General features: G+C 44.8%; 1 protein-coding gene across 7 annotated transcripts in view; it reads left to right on the top strand.

The window, feature by feature from the left end:
- The window catches only part of UBXN2B (UBX domain protein 2B), a 696,122-nt gene that overhangs the window by 40,852 nt on the left and 630,710 nt on the right, over positions 1-24,560 (top strand). For 2 of the 7 annotated variants that reach the window (XM_069621081.1, XM_069621082.1), the window contains exons 2-3: positions 10,105-10,209; positions 10,343-10,468. The exons of 1 other annotated variant lie outside the window; for it this stretch is intronic. In XM_069621081.1, coding sequence (XP_069477182.1) covers positions 10,105-10,209; positions 10,343-10,468 — 231 coding nt within the window. Of the gene's footprint in view, positions 1-3,590; positions 3,622-10,104; positions 10,210-10,342; positions 10,469-24,560 lie in introns of all 7 variants that reach the window. 4 more of the 7 variants (XM_069621084.1, XM_069621085.1, XM_069621083.1 and 1 more) reach the window with 3 other exon arrangements.

The following is a 24,560-nucleotide window of genomic DNA, read 5'->3' on the forward strand; positions in this document are numbered from 1 at the left end:
TGGTATTGAATGACGTGCTTAGGCCTACCAATGCTGATTCACATTTTGATATTTCATTTGGGAGTTCCAATAATATCCCAGCTTGTGATTGAACCTCCGTTTTAAGGAGTTCAAAGACTGAGACTAATGAATTTAGCACAAAGTTCAGGGCCGACAATGTGCCTTCATTGACCTGTGTTTTCTCAATATCGCCGTCCTCTAATGCGGATACCTGTTTCGGGGTTATATTTGCCATTCTCCTTTCTGTTTCTTGCAGGGGGTCTTGTAAGTTGGCCGTACAGTCATCAATACATAATGGTTCCCCCCTGTCCCTCCTTTCCCTAAGGGCAGTCGGCAAAACTTCTCCCCCTTCTAAACAGGTTTGTGTAGATGGTTCTCAAGGCCAGGTATGATCCAATTCCTCCTCTGCGTTATTCAGACTTTTGTTTCTTTTTTTTGCCAAAATGATCTTTAATTTTCCTTTGGATTTTTGTAGTTGTTACTGTATATCTAATCCCGGTTTCGGACAATGCATCAATGAAGCCTGTATCTCTATCAGATTCCCTCATTCCTCCTTGTGGGGAATGATTTTGGGTGTAAACTTGAGCTTGAGTTGTTATGATAGAATTTTGCATGTCGAACGATATAGGGGCAATTACTTGTAGATTCATTCTTTGCGGGCTAACAGACACTGTTGGATGTTCTAAATATGACCCATCCCATTCAGGTGTATTTGTTGAATCGAGGAGCATAGTGCTGCGCAGTTTCATTGTTTTTAGGAACCAAGTATGTCCCCACAAAGTTATTGAACGGGTTGTTTTCCAAATCAGTCTCTGCTTTTCACTTTTGCAAAGGGTATGCAGATTCAGCACTACCTTGTGATGTTACCTTTCTCGGGTAACCTAGCGATTATTGGCCCTTACTTGATCTTTCACAATCGTGGCAGCTGCTGCATTCGTTGGCTTCCCCCATGTGTATAAACACTTCTGCACCTTCCTGGCGGTACTTACAAGCCGTTCGTCCTAAGAGATCCCCGCCCTGTCCAAATAAGATCTTAAACACGGCTGTGTTTGGCGGGAAATAGGTGGTGTGTGAAATGCTTATGGTAAATTCAGATTTCAGTCTTCGTCCTGCGTGCTTTCTGTTCTTTTTTCCTAGCAGATAAAGCAGTTAGGACAGGGCTGAGTACCGATTATAAGCCTCCTGCTCAAGTTTGTAGTCCGGGGTAGTCTTGGAGCAGCCCCAGAAGGCAGCCACTTTCCATTTGATACCCCCCCTCTACCTTTTTTAATCTCGAGTATTTTCTATGTGCAATAGGCGTGCCAACTGCAGAAATCCCTGGAGCCACCCTCTGACTGTTGGTATTTTGTTCTCAATGAAGCGACAACTCTCGTGGGTTTGCTGTTTTCCAACGGCCTCTAGATGTTCAGATGGGGAACTGGGATCTTCAGCACAGCGAACACGAGGAGATGAAGAAAGGAAGACTCTGCGACTGACTCCATGGCGGGTGTCAGTATATGTTAAAAAGTGTCAATAAAGATAGAAAGTGGACTGGTTCACTGTAGATTCCAATGATAGCAGGATCGGGGTAAACGAGCAGTTATTTGCAGTCAGGAAGACTCTGCGTGCGAGCGACATTTTTGTGATTTAATCCCTTTTGGCTTTTTGCATATTGACTGCTGCACATTCTCTGCTTTGCTCAAAAGGCTTCATTTTACTCCTGTGCTTTTCAGGAACTTTTTAGTAATTCTCAACTTTCATTGCTGATTCGTTGTTTGTTTGAGTCCCAATGTCTGTTGCTCATAGATGCTGTGCTCGTGTCCTTACGTAGATCTGTTAAGTGAACCCATGCGCCGCCGTTTTTTTAACTTGGCAGCAGTTGGTGTAGCTCTCTTCACCGCAAAAGGTCCAGTGAACTTTGGTTGATTCCAACGTCACATGTACTATCTGGCATAGACTGTTGCTGGGTTGTAGCTGAAGAGGTCCTTCTGTTGTTGTCGTGCTTGTCAGCTGGGGCCCGGTTGTGCACTTTGATGTCCATCTGTGAATAAATGAACGTTGCATAGGTTGACTTATTCTCCCAATAAATCTGCACTTTTGTGTGCATCAGATGCTGTTTGTGTGGGCACAGCCGGGGCATGCATCCTCTGTCCTTTCACCACTTCATGGGGTGCCAGGTGGTGGTCTTTGCTTGGCTGATTGCACAGACTGAATAGGGCTAAGAGCAGGCAGTAAAGCCAGCTCTCTTTGAGAGTCACACAGCTCAGCCAACTTTATTTTTAGCAAACAGTTTGACCTTTCCCCCCTTATGTCTGATTCCTAACAACCGTGTGACATCCTCAAGTAATTCATTGACAAAGTGGGGTCCATTATCGGACCTCAGAACATTACAGATGTCCCACTGGGAGAACACCACTCTCATGAGAAATCGTGCTGCAGATTTGACATCTGCGTTGACACAACGGCCTGCCTCTATCCATCGGGAATATGGGCACACTACTACTAGTACATACATGTAGGTGCTGCATCTATTACCATATCGATATAATCCATATGGAGTTCCTTGAATGGTCCTGTGAGGCGGGGCAGTGTTGCCTTTAGGGTCCTGAGTGTATGTCCAGGATGAAACTTGTGGCACGTCATACAGTTTGCTACAAATTTATCGACTTGTTCAGCCAAGTTAGTCACAAACCAGTCCTCACAAATGTCAGCAGCAATGTGCTGATTAGGTGCATGCGTAGGGAAGTGGAGCTGTTCTAGGGCAATGTTTAGTAGCTCTGTGTTCATCACTACTTTACATGTGCTGTTCTGTCTCCATATGATAGCCGTGTGCCAGGGTACATCCTGTTTTTACCCACAATGCTTTTTCTTCCGCTGGGGCTCTCTTGAAACTCAATTATGTGTTCCTTTTGATAATGCGCTTTAAGCTTCTTGTAGGTTTCCTTGTTGAACTGCTGTAACAGACGTTTTGCTTTCCTCTGGAAAGGGCATATAAGCTGCCTGTTTTGCAGCAGCATTCGCAGCTGCATTTCCGCATGAAACAAAATCTTTCCCTTTTTAGAGTGCACTGCACACTTTACTATGGCGGCATATAAGTGGCCTTTCAATGCTTCGATTGGCCTAGCTAACAATATTGCATGTTGGACTGGTGATACATCTGCTCCTTTGTACCCTCTTCCCTTCCACCTTGATCATCCTGAATGTACTGTAGATGTCATATAGGCAGAATCAGTGTACATGGTGACATCATCAAATGCTGACTGCTGCTTGAGGTTAATCTCTGTTGCATCCCTATTTGGAATTCCTCTTCTTGGTCCTTCACGTATTTTATTACTGGTGCTCCTGTGTGTCTATGGCCACTCTCTTGATCTATATTCGATGACCCATCTACATAGAGCACTACTTCTGTGTCAAGGTGGGTCTTCACTCACCCCACTGTATTCGTCTGATTCTCATTTATATACTGCACAGTCATGGACTTTATCTTGAGGCTCAACTGCTGTGGCAATATATGTTGCTGGGTTAACTGTGTGGCACCTCACTATGGTGATAGCTGGATTTGTCAAAAATACCTCATACCCACCTGTGAGTGTTGATTTGTTTCTTTCTAGGATGGAGAAATCTGCATGCTCAACATACAAAGTAAGTGGACATCTCATGACTATAGTGGTGGATTTATGTACTGCTGCAACTAGGAAGTGGCCTTGCATTACCGGGTGACATGCATTTCTGTGATGATCACTGTGTGAGTACTGCTGCCATAACCTGTCCATTTGAGTGTGAGAATAAGACAAATGGTTTGTTGTAGTCTGGGGTTGTGTGAGAAACCTGAAGGTGTCTTGCTTACTTGTCCCCGGGGATCTGTCATCCAGGTGGCCAGGCCATCGCTATCGGATCCAGTTCCTGGGGCTGGACGAGTGGGGCTAGGGGGAGGAACACATGGATGAGGGGTCCTCGGGCAGTGGAAATGGGACAACGATGCGTGAAACTCAGTATTCCCCCTTCTTCCAACACCTTTTCCCCATCCTACCACATAGGATACTCTGAAACTCTACCCCCCTTTTCTGACACGAACACTTTCGCACAACATGAAAGACAACGGACTAACACCAGAGCCATTTACCTGACATGTCCCAACACAAGGTTCCAGCAAAGTCGGGCAATTGACCAGAATCACACACACCTGATTACCCTTTCCCTTCCCCACAGGGATATAAGCTATCTCACTATGGCAATTCAAGAGGCGGAGAAAGGCGTCAAGAACCGAAGGGGCGACGCGGAGAGAAGCAACCTTGCCCTTTCTGACCCAGACCCGTATAGTCTCTGTGAAAGGAATCGTAAGACCGCAAACAATAGCCAGCGTGTGTTGCAGCAGATGTCAACAGTACACAAAGCCCTCCTACACTGATAATCCGGACAGGGAGAAACGCCTGCTATCGTGGTACCGTCCTTGACTTCAGAGACAAGAAAATCTAAGCGGTTCATCATAGCTGGTGAGTCGAGGGGAGAACTGATAAGAAACCAAACTGTGTTGAACAAAAGTTGCAAATGGCAAATTGAGGGAAAATCGAAGAACTGTTAACTCCTAAGGGGAAAACCAGCTTCAGAGGGGTCCAGCACCATGTGGGTGCTCATTCCAGAGCCTATGGTTAATTGCCCCATTGTTGAAACTACGAATACCAGAAGGCCTTGGGAAAGCCGCAAGAAAAGGTCAAAGTGGTCATACAGGGGTCTAGCAAAATCCCCTGTAGTGTCCAAAGTCTTTGACCGAAAAAGCAGTGAAAAACCAAGGGAAGTGAATCCCACATAGTAAGAAAGTAGAAGAAACTGACAGGCTGGCAAACATGAACCAGATGGAGGGATGCCTGCAGAACGGGGCGAATCATGATGCCCGGATGATCATTGTGTTGACAACAGTGAACCCGGCAGAGGGATGTCCACAGTGGATTGTTTAAAAAGACATTAAGACTTGTGAATGTGAAAGGTGAGCATTTTCTGGAATCAAAACCGTAGTGAACCTGATGGAAGGAGGCAAACAGTGGTGAAGGGTCTGAGCCAGGAAGAAGGATAACCAGGCAAGAAAAGCCATCACCCAATGACAGGTGAATATAACAGATGAAATCTCTTGAAATACAGGCCATAGTGAACCCGACGGAGGGAGGCTGGCATTCTAGAAGGGTCTGAGCCTGAAAGAGGGTGACTCGGCAGGTGGGGGTCAGGGGAGGGCGTGGGTTAATGATAACCCTAAGTACAATTTAGAAAGGATCTTTTCTTTTGTTATTTGGAACATATCAGGCCCTAGGAAGCAAGAGACACCACACTGAAGGTCCTGATAGCGTTGGGAACTTTTGTGGATCTGAGCCCGCAAGAGAGGGAACTAGGGGTGAAAAGTCATCGCCCAACGAACATAGGGAAAGGAACATTATGTTTGTTATTTTGAACACATCAGGTCCTCGGAGGCAAGAGACTTTTTGTAGAAAAGAGACTTAACCGCCAAAGGTCCTGATAGTTGAGAACTGAACTGTCTCGTGGTGGGAAAGCTTGAGAGTGTGCTGTGCTCAGGAGCCCCGCCTTGTCCCGTGCTCAAAATGTGGAGGCGGGAGACCCCAGGCTACCACATCCTGACTTAACATTTGTGAATACTTCTTTCTGTGCTATGAATCCCATTCCACACTTGCTCCCATCTTAGATTTAGGTTTAGATAGATGAGGCTTTTTTCCAACTTGCATACAGCGTTTAATAAACAACATTGAACTGTGATCGCTTGTCTTTCTTTACTGTTGCCACCATGAGTTCCTTACAGTTGCTAGTACTGGTGCACTGCTGATAGCCGTTTTGAGATCTTCAAAAAATGCAGCCATCTCTTCTGTCTCTTCAAGTGTGCTTTTAATTTTCGGTCCTTCCTTGAGTGCCTGCAATAGGTGTCTGACATATGTTGAATAATCAAATACCCATGTTCGGCAATAATTGCACAGGCCTAGGAATTTCTGAATTTCTCTGATTGTTTTAGGCTGTGATGGGTTCCTCACGGCTGTGGCTCTGTCTGGACGTGTCCTACTTCCTGCTGAAGATATGATCTGTCCCAAATATATCACTTCTTTCTGGCACTATTGTAGTTTGTCTTTCTCTACCTTGTACCCTTTGACTGCAAATATTTTCAGGAGTTGAACTGTCTTTTCTGCACTGTTCTTCTGTGGTGCTGCACACTGTTATCTACATACTGTAGAACTGTACTGGTCATGTTGAGGTTCCCTAAATCCACCTGGTGAACCCTTTTAAAAACACAGGGGGATTTGCAGTACGCTTGGGGCAAACTAGTGTGCTGAAAACTTTTTCCACGATGTGAAAACATGGTCAAGTATTGGGAGCCTGGATGCAGTGGTATTGTGAAGAATGCGTTCTTAATATCTATCATAGAAAAGTAAACTGCATCAGCGGGCATGTTGCATCACCTAGGTGAGGGGTCTTCGGGGAGTGGGGTGAGGCGACCGATGGTGAGATGCAATATTACCCCCTTTCCAGTACACATGACCCATCTTATTTGATAGGATTCTCCAATGTCCCAACTCCCACCCCCCCTTTCTACACAAACACTGGGCCAAAGAAGAGGGCGACGGAGAGTAAAGAGGCTAACCCTTAATATATTATTGGACATGTCCTGCTAATTGGGTCAGGCAAAGTCAGGCACTTGACTTTAAGTGCGTACATCTGATACCAATTAGCTCTCACACGGATCAAAGGCGGAACATAGAGACACACTCTGAGTAAGGTGGAACACTAGCAAGAGCAGAAATTCCGGGGCAAAGGCAAAACTACTGGAGCAGAACGACAGATGGAGGATCGAGAGCCAAGGGTAGAGAACCCCAGAAGTTCCCTGCAGGAGGTCATTGTCGCCAAAGGGCCACGAAAGACATGTGGAGAAGGCCAAATCCCAGACAAGAAGACTGCATCATGTTTCAAGAAGAGTTTTTGAATACATCGGAAGGACGTATTCCTGCCTTTTATGCATTACCAAAAATGCATAAAGATGCACACAACCCGCCAGGGAGACCTATTGTCTCAGGTTGCGGCTCCATCCTCGAGCCTTTGTGTAAATTCATAGATTTTTTCTTGAAACCCCTCAGTCAGAAGACATAGACCTACTTGAGGGACACTATGGCAACAATTGAATGTTTTGAAGGCCTACCACATAATCCTGCCAACAGCCGGATTGCCACAATGGATATCAAATCGCTATACACTAGCATCCCCCAGACCGAGGCGATAGAATGTATACAAGCTCACCTTACCCATCATATGACACAAAGGAGGGTCCCGACGAACTTCATCATTGAATTATTGGAATTGGCATTGACCAAAAACTTCTTCTCCTTGAACGAATGCTTCTACTTGCAGATCAGCGGAACAGCAATGGGGGCAGCATTTGCCCAGAGCCTAGCCATTATCTTTATGGCAGAGTTTGAAAGGAGTTTTGTGCTGGATTCAGACAACCCATTCCTCAGTAACATCAGCCACTGGAAGAGATTCATCGACGACGTGATCTTCATCTGCAAAGGCGACTTGGACTCCCTACTTAATTTCCAAAATTGGCTGAATTCATGCAATCCGTCCATATCTTTCTCACTTGAATCAGATCCCTCTAACATCAATTTTCTTGATTTACAAATTACAGAGAAAGACAACTTGTTGGTATGTTCACTTTTCAAGACAAATACAGACAGAAACCTGTTACTCCATTATATGAGCTCACAACCACGCAATCTGAGGGACAATCTACCATACGGGCAATTCCTCCGTATAAGGAGGAACTGCACGGAAAAGAATGATTTTCGCCATCATGGATTTGAATTAAAGGGATGACTTTTGGACCGAGGGTACCCCAAAAAACTGATCAGGAACAACTACAAGAGGGCTCTAAATACTCCTCGCGAGGTTCTATTACACCCTAAACCCAGGACAGAAGAAGAAGAAAAATGACCTGTGTTACTACATTTTGCCAGGCCACTACACAGCTAAAACAGATCATTAAAATGTTTTGGCCTTTAGTGCAACTTAACATGGAAAATGAACCATACCCACGTATGGCACTCAAACGTTCCAAGAACCTTAAAGAGCACCTTACCACTGCCAGATTTACAAATACCACTTCATGAAATACTCTATGGAATCTATGGAATTTGACTGGACACCACCCTTGTGGTAATTGTTCCGTATGCAGATTCACCATTAAATTAAAAAACTTTGACATTCTGGGAAAACAATGGACAATCCACCACTTCTCTAACTGTAAAAGTCAGAATGTGATATACATCACTGAATGCTCATGTGGGCTTAAATATGTGGGTCAGATCAGCAGACCAGTACACACAAGAATAGTGGAACATCACTCACGGATTAGATGCAGAAATTACACAGCTCCACTAGTTGGGACATTTTGTGGAATACCAACACAACCATGATGATATGAAATGGTGGGTGGTGGACATGGTACAGGGCAACACCAATACTGCTAACACACTCAACCATAAGGAAGCCTGGTGGGTTTTTAAACTGGACACCGTCAAGCACGGGCTTAATGAGGCTAATGTCAACTTCAGGCTCTAAATTCTGATAGGCTTTATCCTTAATACTTTGTGAACTATGCGCATGTCTAAGCACACACACAGAGTTAGTCCTATGTCAATAGCATTTTATCCTTGGATTAACACTCTGGGCTGCTTTTATTAGATACAGACATGCACACTAGCTGCGTCTTATAGTGCTGCTTGTTGTTCTTTCATGCATTGGTTAACAACTCTGCTTATTCACACATTTACCCAGACTTTGCTCTGAACCACAGGGGACGGATCACTGCCATCACACAGCACAACTATATCCAGGGCCCCCTCTTCACACCCTCCCAGCCCCACTCCATACGATCTAGAGTCTGAAACACAGGAAGGGAGCTGGACGCTGTGAACATTTACTTCTCAGCAGTGCTCATGTACACAGGACCCCATACTGGGCTGCTTACAATAGACACAGACATGCACCTCGGTATGTTTATCAGTGTTTATTTTTGCAGTTAATTATCTCTCTGCGTATCCATATCTTTAACCATACATTGGTAATTTACCATATGGGAGGGTTCCCCTGCCGACTGCAACATCTACAACCCTCTGGGTTTTCTCTTCACATCCTACATGCCTCCTTCTACATAGTCCAGGACCAGATTAACTGGGGGCTGCTGGGAGCACCGATTTTGCAGCAGTGCTTCCTTTACCCTTTTTCCCTGCGTTATCCTTGGCAGCCTTCCTCGGCCCGGACACTGCAACCCTATACACTGAGGGGCTGCAGTTCATGGGCTTCGGGACCACGATAAGCTGGAACGCATACACGAAATACACTATTTTGGTGTTTTTTCATTCAATCATGCGCCCACAGCACTCCACACAGTGTCTCACGCTGGCGGCCGCATGTGCACGACTCTTGGAGTCAGAGGCTGGGCATTGCACATGCGCATTGACCCACACCTGGAGTTCGTTTCCGAACTGCGCATGCTCCCTTATATAGTGATTCGGTCCCCCTAGCAACCCGACACAGCTTGGGACGCGGACCGGATCACTGAAACACGGCCTGTCTCACACCATTGCACCACTCATTGGGCATTTTGCAGATTGGTAAGTGCTGCTCTTCACTGCCCAGAGGCCCTGGCCACCCTTGATGATGATGATAATTTATTATCAGGCGCCGTAATGCCTGGCCCAAATGCAGCTGTTTACTGCCCTCTTGCTTTACGCATGCACTTTTGGCACTGCCATGTGTACGTTTCCCTATTGGGACATCCCACGCTCCCATTGTTGTCCCAGATCGATATGAGCACTTTAGATTTACATGTTCTTTTCCATTTTTTCTTATACATAATGGGTCTCAGTAACCTAGACACGTATTCTACGTGCCCCTTCCTCCTTGGTTGGCTTTGCTCTCCTAAATGTACACTGCACTCCGTGCACTGGGCCAGCCCATGCACTAGGGCTCCTCCCCAGTTATTGGGCATTTTTAGCTACCTTCCTAAATTACAGTATTCCTACATAATTGACTTCCCCCTCAGTTCTATATCTGACACAACTGCCCTTTTTTTCACAGACGCTCCTGCATCATACTGGCGCCATACCTGGAAAGATTCGATTTTCCTGGGGACTCCTTTTCCCCACTAAGAATGGTAGCCGCATGAGCGACCATCAGCTAGAAGTAAGTGATGGGCTTCACCTTGTTCACATTCCACTCTCACTGCCTCACTGTTCTACTACCCGGGGACTTTGAAGTTTCCTTATCCCCCAAGGTATTCAGACATGGTGTTGTCTTCTTCATGCCTCCTCTGTAGGTCCTTTTCAACTTGATGTACTGTGTCCATTATTTTGGACTCCTTTGTTGGGACCCTGTGAATCTCTTGCACGCCACGTTTGGGGCCCAACCCCTTTCATTGACAACAGGAGCACCCCTTCTCAAGGTGGGTGTGGCCAGCTATTTTGCCATTCAATTGCATTTTTAATAAGTTTTAAACCCTTGTTTATAGGAACCCCTCACTCCTTTCCCCCTGTCCTGTTCTGTTGAGCTATGTATCCATTATTTGGAGGCCAGGTGTAGACTTGTTTCTTCTCACCCCACGCCTTCCCTGTTCCCACCATACTCTCTCTCTCCTTTTCTTGTAGAGCGACATCCGTAGGTCCAGAAGAAGGTAGCCTTCACTGCCCGCCGAAACGTCTTTTGGGCACGTAATTTAATTGCGGCCCATCTCTAAATCAACAGGAATACACCTACCCGCTTTGACCTAGGACTGGTCTCTACACACCCACAGCACTCATTAATTGACCTTTTGAGTCCACCAAGAAAATTCTCTTCTTCTTTGGAACTGGTCTAAGATTAGAAATAGCCTGGTTTTCGGACCACAAGACTTAAAACTTGTCCTATAAACCAGCTCGCAAGTGACTAGACTCCTGTGGATGTGGAATTTAATTGCATTTCTATACCACACACAACCATGGCAGAATAAGTCTGTCCCATTTTACAGGTTTACAGAACTAGTGTTTAATTTCTAGTTGTATGGTCATTTTGTATGTTTTGTATACGTTGCACATTTAGAAATATATGTTTGGAATGAATTCCGTTCACAACTGTTTTTTTCTTAAATCTGTATGTACGTACACCATTGATTGGTAAAGATTTGTAATGTACACCATCTGTTGGTGACTTTTTGAAAGTATAACCTGTGCAGTACTTTCCTTGAAAACATGTTTTCTTTGTCAAAAAACTTCCTAAATTAAAATGGCTACCAAGTTACAACAGTAGTCCATCAGAATCATTGTTTTCCTGCTCCAGATCGGTGACATTGTCTTTTAATGGGTTAGCCGGAGATATAGACTCAGTGTTATATCCAGAGCCTTTGCTTGGGTTCTACATTTATTGCCTTTGGAGGCTAATTGTTTACGAGGCTCACCTGTAGTAAAGCAATCACACGTAAATTAGCAGTGTGCAAAACAACCTGTGTGAGTAGGTCAGCTCTCCTTCTGTATACTCATGTTTCAAGAACGTCAGCGACCCTCCCGGGCGAACGGCAATGCTGGGGAGGCAAGGCCAAGCCTGTGGTATTAACCATGATTCGTGAATTAAAAACTGCAAAGACAAGAAAGAAATGCACACAGCCGGTGAGTTGGCAAGCAACATGAAAGATGGGGTGTGTTAAGGAAAGATTGAAGTTGCAACAGTATATTGCACAATTGAAGGCTGCACGCGTGTGGATGAGACACGAAGGAAGGCAGACCTGTGATGAACTTTGAATTAACTTTGAATTACCAATAGCTGTGAAACCAGCGATACTGAGTAGCTGACTGGTCCGGAGAAAGGAAGTACCTCACTCGAAAGTCTCTGTGAAAGGTGAAATGTTTTTGTTATGAAGCGATAAAGAGAATGAACTATAAAAAGCAAAGTGATCAAAATTAACCCCAGGGAAAAAGGGGGGGGGGGGGTAAAAAGGTGAATGTTGAACTTTTGTACTTATGACATTGAACTACCCAGACCAAGAGACACTGGGGAAAATAGCACAAGAGTGTGAGCTGAAGAGAAAGTCGAAGTGGTCCTGCGGAGGTCTATAGTAAAAGCCACGCACATTTGAATGTCTTCGACATCAGGAAAAGGTCTGAGTCCGACTGAGGGAGACTGGAAGTGTGAGAAGTTAGGGGAAGGGAACCTCTAAAGGATGTGAATTAAGCATGGGGAAGGTAATCCCTGCAAGTGTTGTGTTTGAAGGGTATGAGCCCGACTGAGGTAGACCTAGTGAATGTTTTGCTTTGAAAGGTCCGAGCATGATTGAGGGAGACCAGCGTGAACTTTTTGTTGAACTGTGTTTTCAAAGCTGCAAAGGGAGACTTTAACGTGGAAGGCCAAGGCCAGGCGGCCCACGATCCACGTTTTGAACTGCCTTTGTTTTGAGAACCTGAGACAGAGTGCCATCCTGTCTACGGGGACCACCTTACTCCGTGCTGTCTTTATATTGCAACACTGATTTTCCTTTGCATACATATTCTTCTTTACACACTTTTTGTACAAGAGATAGGACAGGCATTAGGTTTTGTTTTTTTAGGCCATTTTGATTTGACACTGTCACGACCCGTGATGGTCACGTGCCAGGTAGAGTTAGGACTCAGGGTTCACTTGGGGCACCTAGGGCCTTGCATTTTCATCATAGACTCTCCTGGAGTCAGTCCTGGTGCCTTTGGCTCCAGGCTCATGTTCAGATTGGGACATTGTCTTGAAGGGACTACTTTTTCTGTGAAGGCCTGCAGCCAACATGGAGTCACCCACACAGTCTACTTCCTAAGAACCAGACTGTACGGTGCAGTGTTTTAGAGTGTGGTAGCCCGGACTACTTTACCTGGACTACTTTACAGAGGGCTATATAAACCACACCCAAGCTACAGAATGTGCTTCGTGTTATTCTGCAGCCAGCAGCGTGACGCTCATCGTGTTCAGAGACCAGCACCCGGCGATCCCTGAATAGCGGACCTGCAGAGGAGACAAAAGAACATCATTAGCAGTCTCTGCTTACCTGCAACTTTCTATCCATCGATTCCTGCTGCTCGCGGTCTTCCATCCAGTCGGCTGCATCATCAGGACACCACACACGCACTGGAACGAAGCACCTGGAGGGAGAGAGAAAGAAGGACACGTTAAAACAGGTTACTCACGGCATTCACGGCAGTAATCGCAAAATCCTCACCTGGCTGGACATTTCTTGACCTGTTCCTCTCCGGAAATCTTCACACGACCAGAAAGACCTTTGCGATCTGAAAAGGAATAAAGAATACAGGTTAGCAAGAAAAGACATTACCGCGCCGCACTTCGCGCTTAACCTACCATCCATCATACGCTCCTGCGTCCATCATCCTGGCAGGAGCCTGATCCAAGTAGCGCACCCACCGAACCTCCGTGCACCTAAGGGGAAACAAACAAAGAAAAGACATTAATAGCAAGAAAGGAAAGCAAGGACATTTTAAGACTGCAATAACCAGACTTACCTCCTTAAAGACACTTGAATGGGTTAGCACCAGTGAAGTTAACTCGGTCGCTTCAACCCGCAGAAAACTATGTGCCCCTGTACAGAAGGCAGGACGGAGAGCACGCCAGACATCCTAACAAGGTTAGGAGTGGGTCATCAGGTCGAGTCCAGGGGCTGGTGGGAGGTAACGAAATCTGTTCCTAAGTCCAGTCCTCCTGTGTTTTCAGGCCCGACCGCCATAGAAGGCATCGTCCAGAATCGGGAAGGTCCAGGGTGAATCCGGCAACCAGGGCATAAGGGCGTCCCCGTGGATACCAGGTGAGCGTAACACAGACTCAACTAGGACTGTTTTGTTTATTATTTGATGGTAGAGACTACTCCCATCCTAGCAATAGGGCAAAGTATGAGTTTTTTCACACCCTGAAAATTGAATAAAGGTTTTACAAATTGTACATTTTTGTGTCAGTGTCAAACTTGTGATACCATGCCTCCCTTACAGCGGAGATCCTGAATGAATATCCATGATGATCCCTTTGCTTTTTTCAGGGGATATATGGCCGTGTTGCATGGTGTGCCAGAAGGCACTATGATGCCTTGGTCAAGCAGGGCTTTGATTGTGTCATAAATTCCCTCATCTGATTCTTTGGACAATGCTAATTGTTTCACTATGGGGAGTATGGCGCCTGGTTTGAGTTTCAGTCGCCCTGCGTCATGTGGGTTTCTTGTCCATAGTCAACTAGACACTTGTGCTAAGTCTTTGCATAGATGTTGCTGCAGCTGTCAGTATTGTCTGTGGCACCTCCCTGTGCTTTACTACCAAGTGGCAGGTTATGCTGACAAACTATCTCTCCATCTGTTTCCACGTTTGCAAATAGTTGCTCATCTGTGATATCTCCTAGTGGAGTGATCTCCACTCCATCCCTTCCTCATCTGCGCCCGTTATGATGACAATGTCTTTCCTCATGATCACTGCCCCATTGTGTAATGTGAACATTGTTCTGGGGCTTCCTCGTGTAGCACTGTTGGTCTAAATAAGAATTCTGCTGGCAGGCGGAACATTGCATTTTGTACGCCTGGTAACCAACCAATCAAAATTGTTACTGCATATATAAATGGAGCCTCATGCAATGGTAAGGCTCGAATTATGTGGGTGCTGCAAAGTGCCTGTTTTACTGTGGCTATTCTCTTGTAATACATGCCTGGTGTTGAACACACAATATTTTTCTCAGTGTATAAAATGGTCATGTTCAGCTTCTAAAGGAGATCACTCCCTAGTAAATTCACTGTGGTCTCTGTGCTGTGAAGTAATGATGCAACTATCTCTTGAGTGAGTATAGTGTGGGGGTAATTTGTCTGTGAAATGAACCCTTACAATTGCCACAGAAAATCCCTGAGTGTCCGTACTATTTGTCAGTGGCAACCATTCTTCCCTTATGCAAGATCAGGTGGCACCAGTGTTTACCATAAAGGTAAACATTCTGTTCCCTATCTTCACCCCCACTTTGGGTTCCTTGTCTGCATTTGGGGTGATGGAGAGAATTGGGCATGTCGGAGCTTGCTGTGGGCTGTCCTATTGTGTATATGTATTGGATCCTGGAAGGGGGAAAGCATTGCTTCTTAAAACACTAGCTCCAGTGTAATGTGTCACTGTTCGTGGAAGGGCATTCAGCTCCCATGATACTGTAGTTGTGTGTGTCGGAGCCTGTTTGCGCGACATTCTGCATAATGTTTGGGGTTGGGTACTGTATGGGCTGTCCCTGTGTGTGTGGGTGTGATCATTTGTACTGGGTATACATTCTGGGGTTGTGCAGATCCTGGTACTTACTGGAGCTGTGGCTTCGGTTGAGACATAGAATCCCTGTGCTGGTCCTTGTGCGTAATATAGAATTGGGGGTGCTCATGGGTGATATTGCATCGGGGTCTGCTTCAACAATCCTTAGACATGTGTCCCATCTTCCAAATCTAGTTTATAATCCCCAAAACCTTCCCCCATGTCGTTTATGTGACTTACCCCTTGCTCCATGAACCCCTTCCTGGACTCTGCGATTGCTGCCTGGGTTATCTGTCCATTCTTGTGATGGTCCTGACTGCTACTGCACATCTATAGGGTTGGTTACAACTGCTTCCTCCATGCTGACCTTTGCTACTTTCTTTTGCACTAGTTTGCCCTTTGCGTGCTGTGCCTTTTCTTCTGCCGCGCTAACATTCTCACGCTTGCTCTTACAAAAATGCACTAGGTGCGCTTGTTTCTCGCCCCGTCCTTTTGCTTCCATACCTATTACACATGGTAGAGAAATGGTAGGCTCCCACGTTTCCCCTGTGTCTTATCGCCACATTTCTTGGATGGACTGAATATACAATGCAGTATCCTCATTGTGTTTAATTGTGAGTGCCATTATTGCACCTACATCAGAACTATCGGAGTATGCTCTTCTCAATGCATCCCATACACAAGTTCAGCAGTTATTAAATAGGGCCCCATCATGTGTATCACGCTCTAACTGACCCATGGGTACCCTGCTCCTTCCAAAATTGTGTTGGTCAGATCCCCGATTATGTTGGTTAATAGACTTTTCATATCTCCAATTGCTAGGGTAGCTCCTGCTGTATGTTTTTCTAATGCACTAATCTACTTACCCGCCCCCGCTGTGAGAGGTGGTTAGTCAAATTGTTCTTGTCCATGTATGGCCATGGTATATAGTGCAATCTGACCCTCGCTTTTGTATTAAAGGGAACTGCCTTCCTCAGTTTGGGCTACCATGTTTTCTAGCCTTCTTCCTCCCTCTTACCACTACTATTGGTCAGGGGCGAGGCCTTAACCGTCTCTCCCAAGGAATCCTCTCTTCCTGATCCTCTTCGATTTCCCAATTCTCCTCACACTCTTCATGCTCATCTTCACTTTCATTCACTTCCGATTCATAGTCTACATCCTGTTGCTATGGTTCTTCAGTTTCTACCTTCACATCTTTTATCGCTGCCTTGTGCAATTTCAATACTATTTCTCCTGCTGCCCATGTTTCTGCATCTACCATAGGGCAAGGCCCCTCCCTCTTCCTTGACGCTCTTCGCAATTCCTCTTATGTCTTGCGTATCGCTGTTTCTAAATCCTCGCATGCTTTATTATTGATGGGTCTCATCTGTCACTAGGTGCGCTTGCTCCCTTTACTGGGTTTGTTTCTGAATACGGCGGGGGGTTATATCAGGGGGTTTGCATATCATGCAGCTGGTGCTAAGGGATAATGTCCCATTGCCTGTGTCATATTTGCGCTGATGGGGGCGGGGTGGATGAACCCTCAGTATTCCCCTTTTCTTTAGTGTTGCTCTCATCTTCCTCGTATAATTGCCACAATTGTAATATACTCCCTTCTTCAGCTTTTTACTCTTGTATGTGGACAGTAAATGGGTGTGCATATGTTTGATAATACTCTTATCATTTATTTTCCTTCTGTTTCCACCCCCCATTCATGATTGTATTTCAAAATGTTTTCCCTATAAGTTGGTAACTCTTTACACATAAGTTCTAATGGAGTAATAATTTTTCTTCTAAACAAAAAAGCAGAAACACAACTGATCAGTATTTCTCTTTGCACAAAAACTAAAACAATGTCTTCAATATCACCATGAAGGACTAAAAGAAACTGAAAACAAAAACCCAGTGTCCTCATGAGCATAAATAACAATTCCAAAACCACGCCCCCTCCTGATTTCAATCTCCATCCCAATCCATTCCCCTGCTCTCACAAATTTGCATCAACCAATTAACTCTAATCACTCAATACCATATGTATATAATGCAAGAAGAAATCATAGTTCCATATGCACTTTTTTTTAATTTTCTCTGCCTCGCCCCTTACCGCAGGTGGAGGGTACAGCCCTGGCTAGAGCAGGACCTCACTCTTATTTCTAAATCAGCGGTGCCCTCCCTTCTTTACTGCGGGATGTGTACACTTAACTACCACGTTTTTAAGACTGTGACATCACTGCTCCTTGCTACGGGAGCCCTCTTCAGTTTCCACAAAAACAAAATAAAAATGAGGCAAACCACGTGGCTCACACCGTCATTCACTCGACTTCCGCATTAATACTCGCTTCCCAGTTGTAGTTCTTGAGTTCTTGGATCAGGTGTACTGGTTCGCAATGGTCATACAAAGTCGTCCAGGGCTGCCTCTCCCCACAATGGCTTGCATTTGAGGGGGCAGGCCGGGGCCTAGAGCGACCAGGCAGGCCTTCTGAGTAACCCCAGTGCCTGCTATCTCCCCGTGGTCTGCACAGTCTTCTGCTCTCTCCAGGTGGACCATGCTTACCCCAAAGTGCGCCGGAGGAACTCGCAGCATTCTGGAAAAACCTGGATTCCCTGTACGGGCCTCAAAAATATGTAAGGCAAGTCCCACTCCAAGTAATAAAAATCAATTCAAAAGAGGCAAAAAAGAATCCAGGAGATATGAGAAACAAAAATGTATTCTAACACAGTTTGCGCCGGGAATTATCTAAAAGACATTACATAACATGGCTGGTTTTATAGCAAATTATTAGAATAGAAAAGACCACAAATGTTACAGGTTGCTCACATTTTCCAGGCTTCTGAATGGACAATGTCATTTGCACTGTAGGTTCTTCTGTACGTTTTCTAACTCCATTGGTTTATTCTAAACTCGCAAACAGATTGAGCTTTTAGGGTGTTGGTTAATTAGCATTGTGATCATCTCGTTGCCCATGGTGCGGATTGGATAACACACTTTTAAACTTGTATCAGTCGAATTTGACATATAATTGGTTGTTCCAGAAGGAGTATACGTGAAGTGAGTGACTTAAGTTTCAACCAATCCCTATGTGAGATGTGACAGTGTGACATAAAAATTATAACTTTACATCTTTTCCCATTGACTTAATCGTTTGGCACCGTTTTACTGCTCTCACCGTTGTGAACTGTTCATCACCAGTTCAAGTTTGCAACTCGTCATTGCAAACATTACTTGCTTTTCCTTCTTTCTCATGATTTCATCTGTCCTGCCTCTTGACATTTATGTGCTGGGGCTTAGCTGCTTGGAAAACCTCATTCTCTTATAATGACCTAGGCACACATATATATAAAATATTTGTTTAAGGGATGTTATGGTTTAGTTGCCCTACTAAAAAGCTATCAAAATCAGTGCAAAATCTTTTTCCACGGGACATTACACTTACTTTGCACTAATAACCTATTCATATTGTGGTTAGTAGTAAAACTGAAAAAACCCAGTAATTCGCCAGTCATGGTAAGCTAAGCAACCATAACACGCGCCACCACCGTGCACTGCAAGGACTAACATTCATGACATCAAAGATGACATCACAAAGCTTTCCGGTTTCCTACATGTGGAAGCATACATGCACTCACAGCAAGTCATTCCGGAAGAAGTCGCTAACAAAACGCTTTCTCTCTGTATCTATACCTAACTTTGATTCCATTCCATTTCAACAGGTGGTACAAAATGCAAACCATAGCATATTGTATCGGCCTTCCAATGCCGATAATCATTCCACCTTAGATATACAATACCATAGGCAACACATAACATGAATGCTTTCCACGTACAATGCGGAGGGGAAAAAAAGTAAGTGCAACCTTACTACCTTCACATACCTACACATGTCGAGTGGCAACAAAACGTTCACACCAATAGCCGTAATGTACCACACAGGCAACGCAACCAGGTCAGGTCACTACACTTTGTACATTAGAAAGCACGTACAATATTTCAAACGGTGCTAAATGAATTTGTTTGCTTTCATGAAGCACAGGCCCAAAAATCACCTTCCCCAAAAGCACTGCCTTAATTTTGTCTTCATAACTGCATGGTAGCCGCAAATGGAAACCTGTTATACCTCTCTATCAACAGGGGAAACGCTCAGTGTGAAATAGGCTTAAGTGCTAAGCATGAATTGTGCCAAATGTACAGGCTCTATACAATTCTAAAACAAAATCTATATACCAGTATCACATTTTTGGCATGCATAGCTCCATAACATTGTGGTGGGTGTGGCTAAGGCCTACCGTTTTCGGTGCATGGTCTACGGCCTTTGCCCATGCACCCAAGAGCCTAGGCCTTGGGCACACCCACTGCAATGTTATGCAGCCATGCATGCAAACATGTGGCCAGGTACCAGAACCCACAAACTTAATGCAGCCACCGGCACTCCTACCCAACCCCCACACCGTAATACAGCCATGCATACAAACATGTAGGTAGGTAGGAAAATCCACAAACATAACACAGCCTCCGGCACCTCTACCCACTTCGACTGACATATTTTTGTACTGCCAACCAAACCACAAAATCTTCAGATCATTGGCCCGCAGCAGTCATTAAGTACACACACCCAATACAGCATAGTTGTTATCTGCGCAGTAGCCATAACTCACCCACATAAAACATGCACTGGAACCCTATGCACTTTTATAAACCCAATATTCCAACACATCACCCAGTGGACACACTGCAGCACTGTGGACTCCATCATTTGCAGCCATGGACGCAAAACTGTAGGATGGAACAAAAATCACCACACCCATTCAACCAACAACATGTACAATGGTGACACACCACACATACGAGTCAACAATGTGAAACCTACTTGCAACTAGTGCACAAGGAAGGTGTACATAACTGGCGTACTTTGCAGCAGAAATGCACAATGACATGGTAACACGTTGCCACCTGACTTTGTTTTTGTAGCCGCATGGTGGCAGGAAATGCAACCCTGCCATACCTCTCTATCAACAGGGGTACAGCTCATTATAAAATAGGCTTCAGTGGAATGCATAATTTGCACCAAATGTAGACCTTCTAGGCAATTCGAAAAGAAAATCCATATAGCAGTATCGGAGGGGTGTCGTGCATAGCTGCATAACGTTGCGGTGGATGTGGCCAAGGCCTAGGTTCTTGGGTGCATGGTCTACGGCCTTTGGCCATGCACCCAAGAGCATAGGCCTTGGCCACACCCACCGCAGCGTAATGCAGCTATGCATGTCAGCATGTGACCAGGTAGCACAACCCAAAAACATAACACAGACACTAGCAGTCATACCCAACATGCACAACATAATGCAGCTATGCATGCAAACACGTAACCAGGTACCAGAACCCACAAACATAACACTGCCCCTGGCACCCCTACCGACTTCCGTGCACATAGCATTTTACTACTTCCAACCAAACTACAAAATCTTCACAACATTGCGCCTGGCCCTAACACTCTATTGACTACAAAGAACCACTACAACATAATACAGTTCAGTACTGAGTAATTTGCACAATGGCGACAGCCCAACCACATACACCATCTACTGGAACCTTATACACTTGTGTACACAAAGTATTTCAACACTTCACCCAGTGGACAGACTGCAGGAATGTTTACTCCACCATCTCCAGCCATGTACCAAAAACTAGAGATCGTGCTAACAATCACCACACCCATGCAACCAACAATGTGTACAATGCTGACAAACCACACACCCATGGCAAAAATGTGAAACGTACGTGCAACCAATGGACATACTTTTCGGTGCAAGGCCTGCCGCCATGCATCCAAGGCACTAGGAGATTACCACGCACAACAAAGCATACTACACCCTATGTAAAAATGCTCATGTCATGTGCTATGCACTTGCCATCTGCAATGGAGCCTGCCAGTAGTAACAACAGAAAGAAGTCACCTCAGGACCTATGCAGCCACAACAAAGGCTACCCGCATTCATCGCACAAGTTACTCGCCTAAGGACGTGCCCGCGAATTGCTGCAATATGCACTGATACCGCTGCCACACCACTGTCTTCTTCCAGCTAATGAAATATATCAGATGATTCACTTCTCACACCCCCACCCTTTCCATGCCCTCTTCCCACCACCAGATGCTGCAAAGCATGTATTGCTGCCCCTTTCGGCGCTGCGCTGTCCTCGGAACATGGCGGCGTTACAGAAACTTATGACGCACACCATGCTTCGTGCCAGCCAACCACCGGGCGCGTCCAATGTCCGCCGACATCACGCCACACTCCAGCCCAATCAGACTTGTGACCGTGGAGCAGAGGCAGATATCACACATTTTTTTAGAGGTACATTTCACCTACTTCTTTTTAAAAAGTACATGACTGATTATCACAAAATTTACAAATGCACGCTTTCAGGATCAAGCCACCGCTCCGGCCGCAAATTTCATGAAAATCCATCCAACGGTTTGACCTGTACACGTGCGCAAAGTTTTTGTCTATTCAGTCTATGGAAAAAAAAAATGTGGAACCCCCATAACTTTTGCCCCCTCGGACGAAACCTCAACAAACCTCCCCTAAAATTTCACAGCGGCCCATATACTAAATGATCACTGAAAAAGCTTTGTTAAAAGGACGTTATTGTTACAAGTAAAACCGAAAACTCCCTGAAATTCCCCAGTTATGGTAAGCTAAGCAACCATAACTCGCGCCACCTCGGTGCACTGTTAACACTAAGACCCAGGGCAGCAAAGATAACATCACAAATGCTTATCTTACCATAATGGCGAATTTCAAAAAAATAAAACACAGGGCATATTGCAAAACCATGCTTTCAAGTTCTTGCTGACCCTCCTCGTGCATATTTGCTGCAATCCCATCCAGCATTTCTGGCTGGAGCCACAAGCAGATTATTTTCTTTTTCCCATTTAAACCGATACTGATTTTGAAACACATTACCACCCTTGTGGCCATGCCCACTTTAACCCCTTTGCCGGTCCCTTGTGGTCACCAGTAGCCGGATTGTCCGGGTCATGGACTTTGGCCATGACCCGGACAACCTGGCCACTGCCCATGGGCACAGGCTATACCTCAGTCACCAAAGGTATATCACTATTTTTTGTACCTACATTATGACACATTTCAAAAATAAAATGCTGACACATTTGCAAAACCATGTTTTCAGGTCCTTGGCAATGCTCCTTGCACAAGTTTGCTGCAAATTCGTCCATTTTTCTTTTTTGAAAAGTGTCAAAATGTACATACATTAAATAGTCATAGAACTTAGCCCCCACTTGACAAAATCCATTCAGACTTTGCACATACATTTCTAGATTGCAACAAAGTTAAAAGCCATCTAAAATGTTGAGATCCCCTCTCTAATTTTGACCCCTCTTAATAAAATCCCACCAAACTTTGCAAATCCATTCAATCCTGAGTCTGAAATAGTTTTGCAAACGTTTGTGTAGATTCATCAAATGGCACCAAATGTATAAGCCTTTGTAATATTTTGGCACTCCCACCCTCTACTTTTGCTCCCTCTTGGGAAAACAGCACCAAACTTTGCAGAACCATTCGGGGCCAGGTCTAGAATGATATTGCAAAAGTTCATGCAGTTTCATTGTGTGGCGCCAGTTATAAGCCATCCAAAAACTACTGGTAAATGATCCTAACTGCACTATTATGTCAGGTCTGCAGATTACATAGGTTTCCCTGAAGTCTCATGTAGGAGGCTACCACAATAATCAATTTTCTCCCCAACAATAGCTCGCGCCAGGTGGGCACAGTTCTCTCTAGAAAGAAAAGGGTGAATACAACATAGCAGTTTCAAATAGTATGACATTGTAGACACAATGTAGCTGGTTTGAGTTTTCATATTCAAGGTGGCATCAAGATAGACGCCCAAGGTCTTAACCTTGGCTGCCACCAGGATAACACGTCCGGTAATTGTAAACTCCTTAAACTCTGGGGAAAGCCTACCTAATCTTCATTGTACGCCCGACAATAAGCAGGTCTGTTTTGGCATAATTGAGCGCCATTCCATTGAAGGCCATTCAACTTTGGAAGATGATATAAATCTCATTGATGTTGGCAGCATCCTGTTTAAAATCCCCCTGAGAGTTCACAATACCTGTGTCATCGGCGTAGCGTAGTTGGTATAAGGAACACCAAGATCATCGAGAATGTCAAAGTGGGGTTTAGTGAATAAGTTGTAGAGAGACACACATAACGGGTAGACTTCTAGGCAAAAGAGATTGCTCATAATGGAACAACGTTTTAGGGTTTAATAAGACAGATACAAATGGGAATATTTTGGTAATGCACACAATACACTGACACGTTAGGTTTTCAGTTACAAGGAGATTCATTATTTTCAGGCAACACTTTAATGACTTTAAAAAATTAAATACAACACCATGGACAAGATAGTTAATTTTGAATTTCAACTATCTTGGACCGTGAATTTCAATGGGGTAATTAATTGATTTATTTAGAAAAAGGAGATATACTAACATGCACAGGCTAATAGATTCTTCTACGGGAAGGTGACTGAATTACACTGGAAACTTTTGGGGTTTTCAATGGGAGAAACATGGGATGCAATGCTACAAACAGGAAGGGATAAGGCAATTTAGGACTGGGGTTTTGCTGCTTACAATGCAAGCCTTGGTTTAGGATTCAGGAAAGCCAGCTGGATCTCAGGACACTCTGGACAGCTAGGGCAAGGGGTCTGGTCACTGCACTCTCAAGGATGGTAAGTTTCAGCTGTCTTCTCTCTGTCCACCTTCTCCTATCCCCCCGGATTTACCAGTTTAAGCGTAGCGACCACATTAGTAAGGCTTTTCGTGCTCTCCACTGGCTTCCAGTGAGGGAGCGCTTTGCATTCCTTGTTATTATTATTGCTCATAAGTGTCTGTATGGGAGTGCTTCGTCCTACCTGAAAGCCAGACTGACTTTTAAATCCAGCTCTCGCACACTGCCTTACAGTAAAACCAATCTGTTAGTCACACCTCATGTTCAACTCGAAAGAGCTGGGAGATTGTTCCAGAGACAAGGAGCTATGGAGTCGGAAGCCAATCTTCCACCACACTCTTCAAGAATGCTCTCAAGACCCACCTGGTCTCTTAATTGGCCTTTGGATTTGACGGACATTTAACGTAATCTTCATCGTGGGTACTTCCTTAATCAGTCCTATTGTTTTATGTTGCGTGTCTTTGTACTTGTATTGTTTTTTGTTCATTGTTTGTCTCTTTGTGCGCCTCTTTGGCTGTGGGCTGTAGGCGCGTTTATAAATAT

This window comes from Ambystoma mexicanum, chromosome 5q, assembly GCF_040938575.1.
Source record: "Ambystoma mexicanum isolate Mex_15411 chromosome 5q, UKY_AmexF1_1, whole genome shotgun sequence".
In the NCBI taxonomy this organism is placed as follows: domain Eukaryota; kingdom Metazoa; phylum Chordata; class Amphibia; order Caudata; family Ambystomatidae; genus Ambystoma; species Ambystoma mexicanum.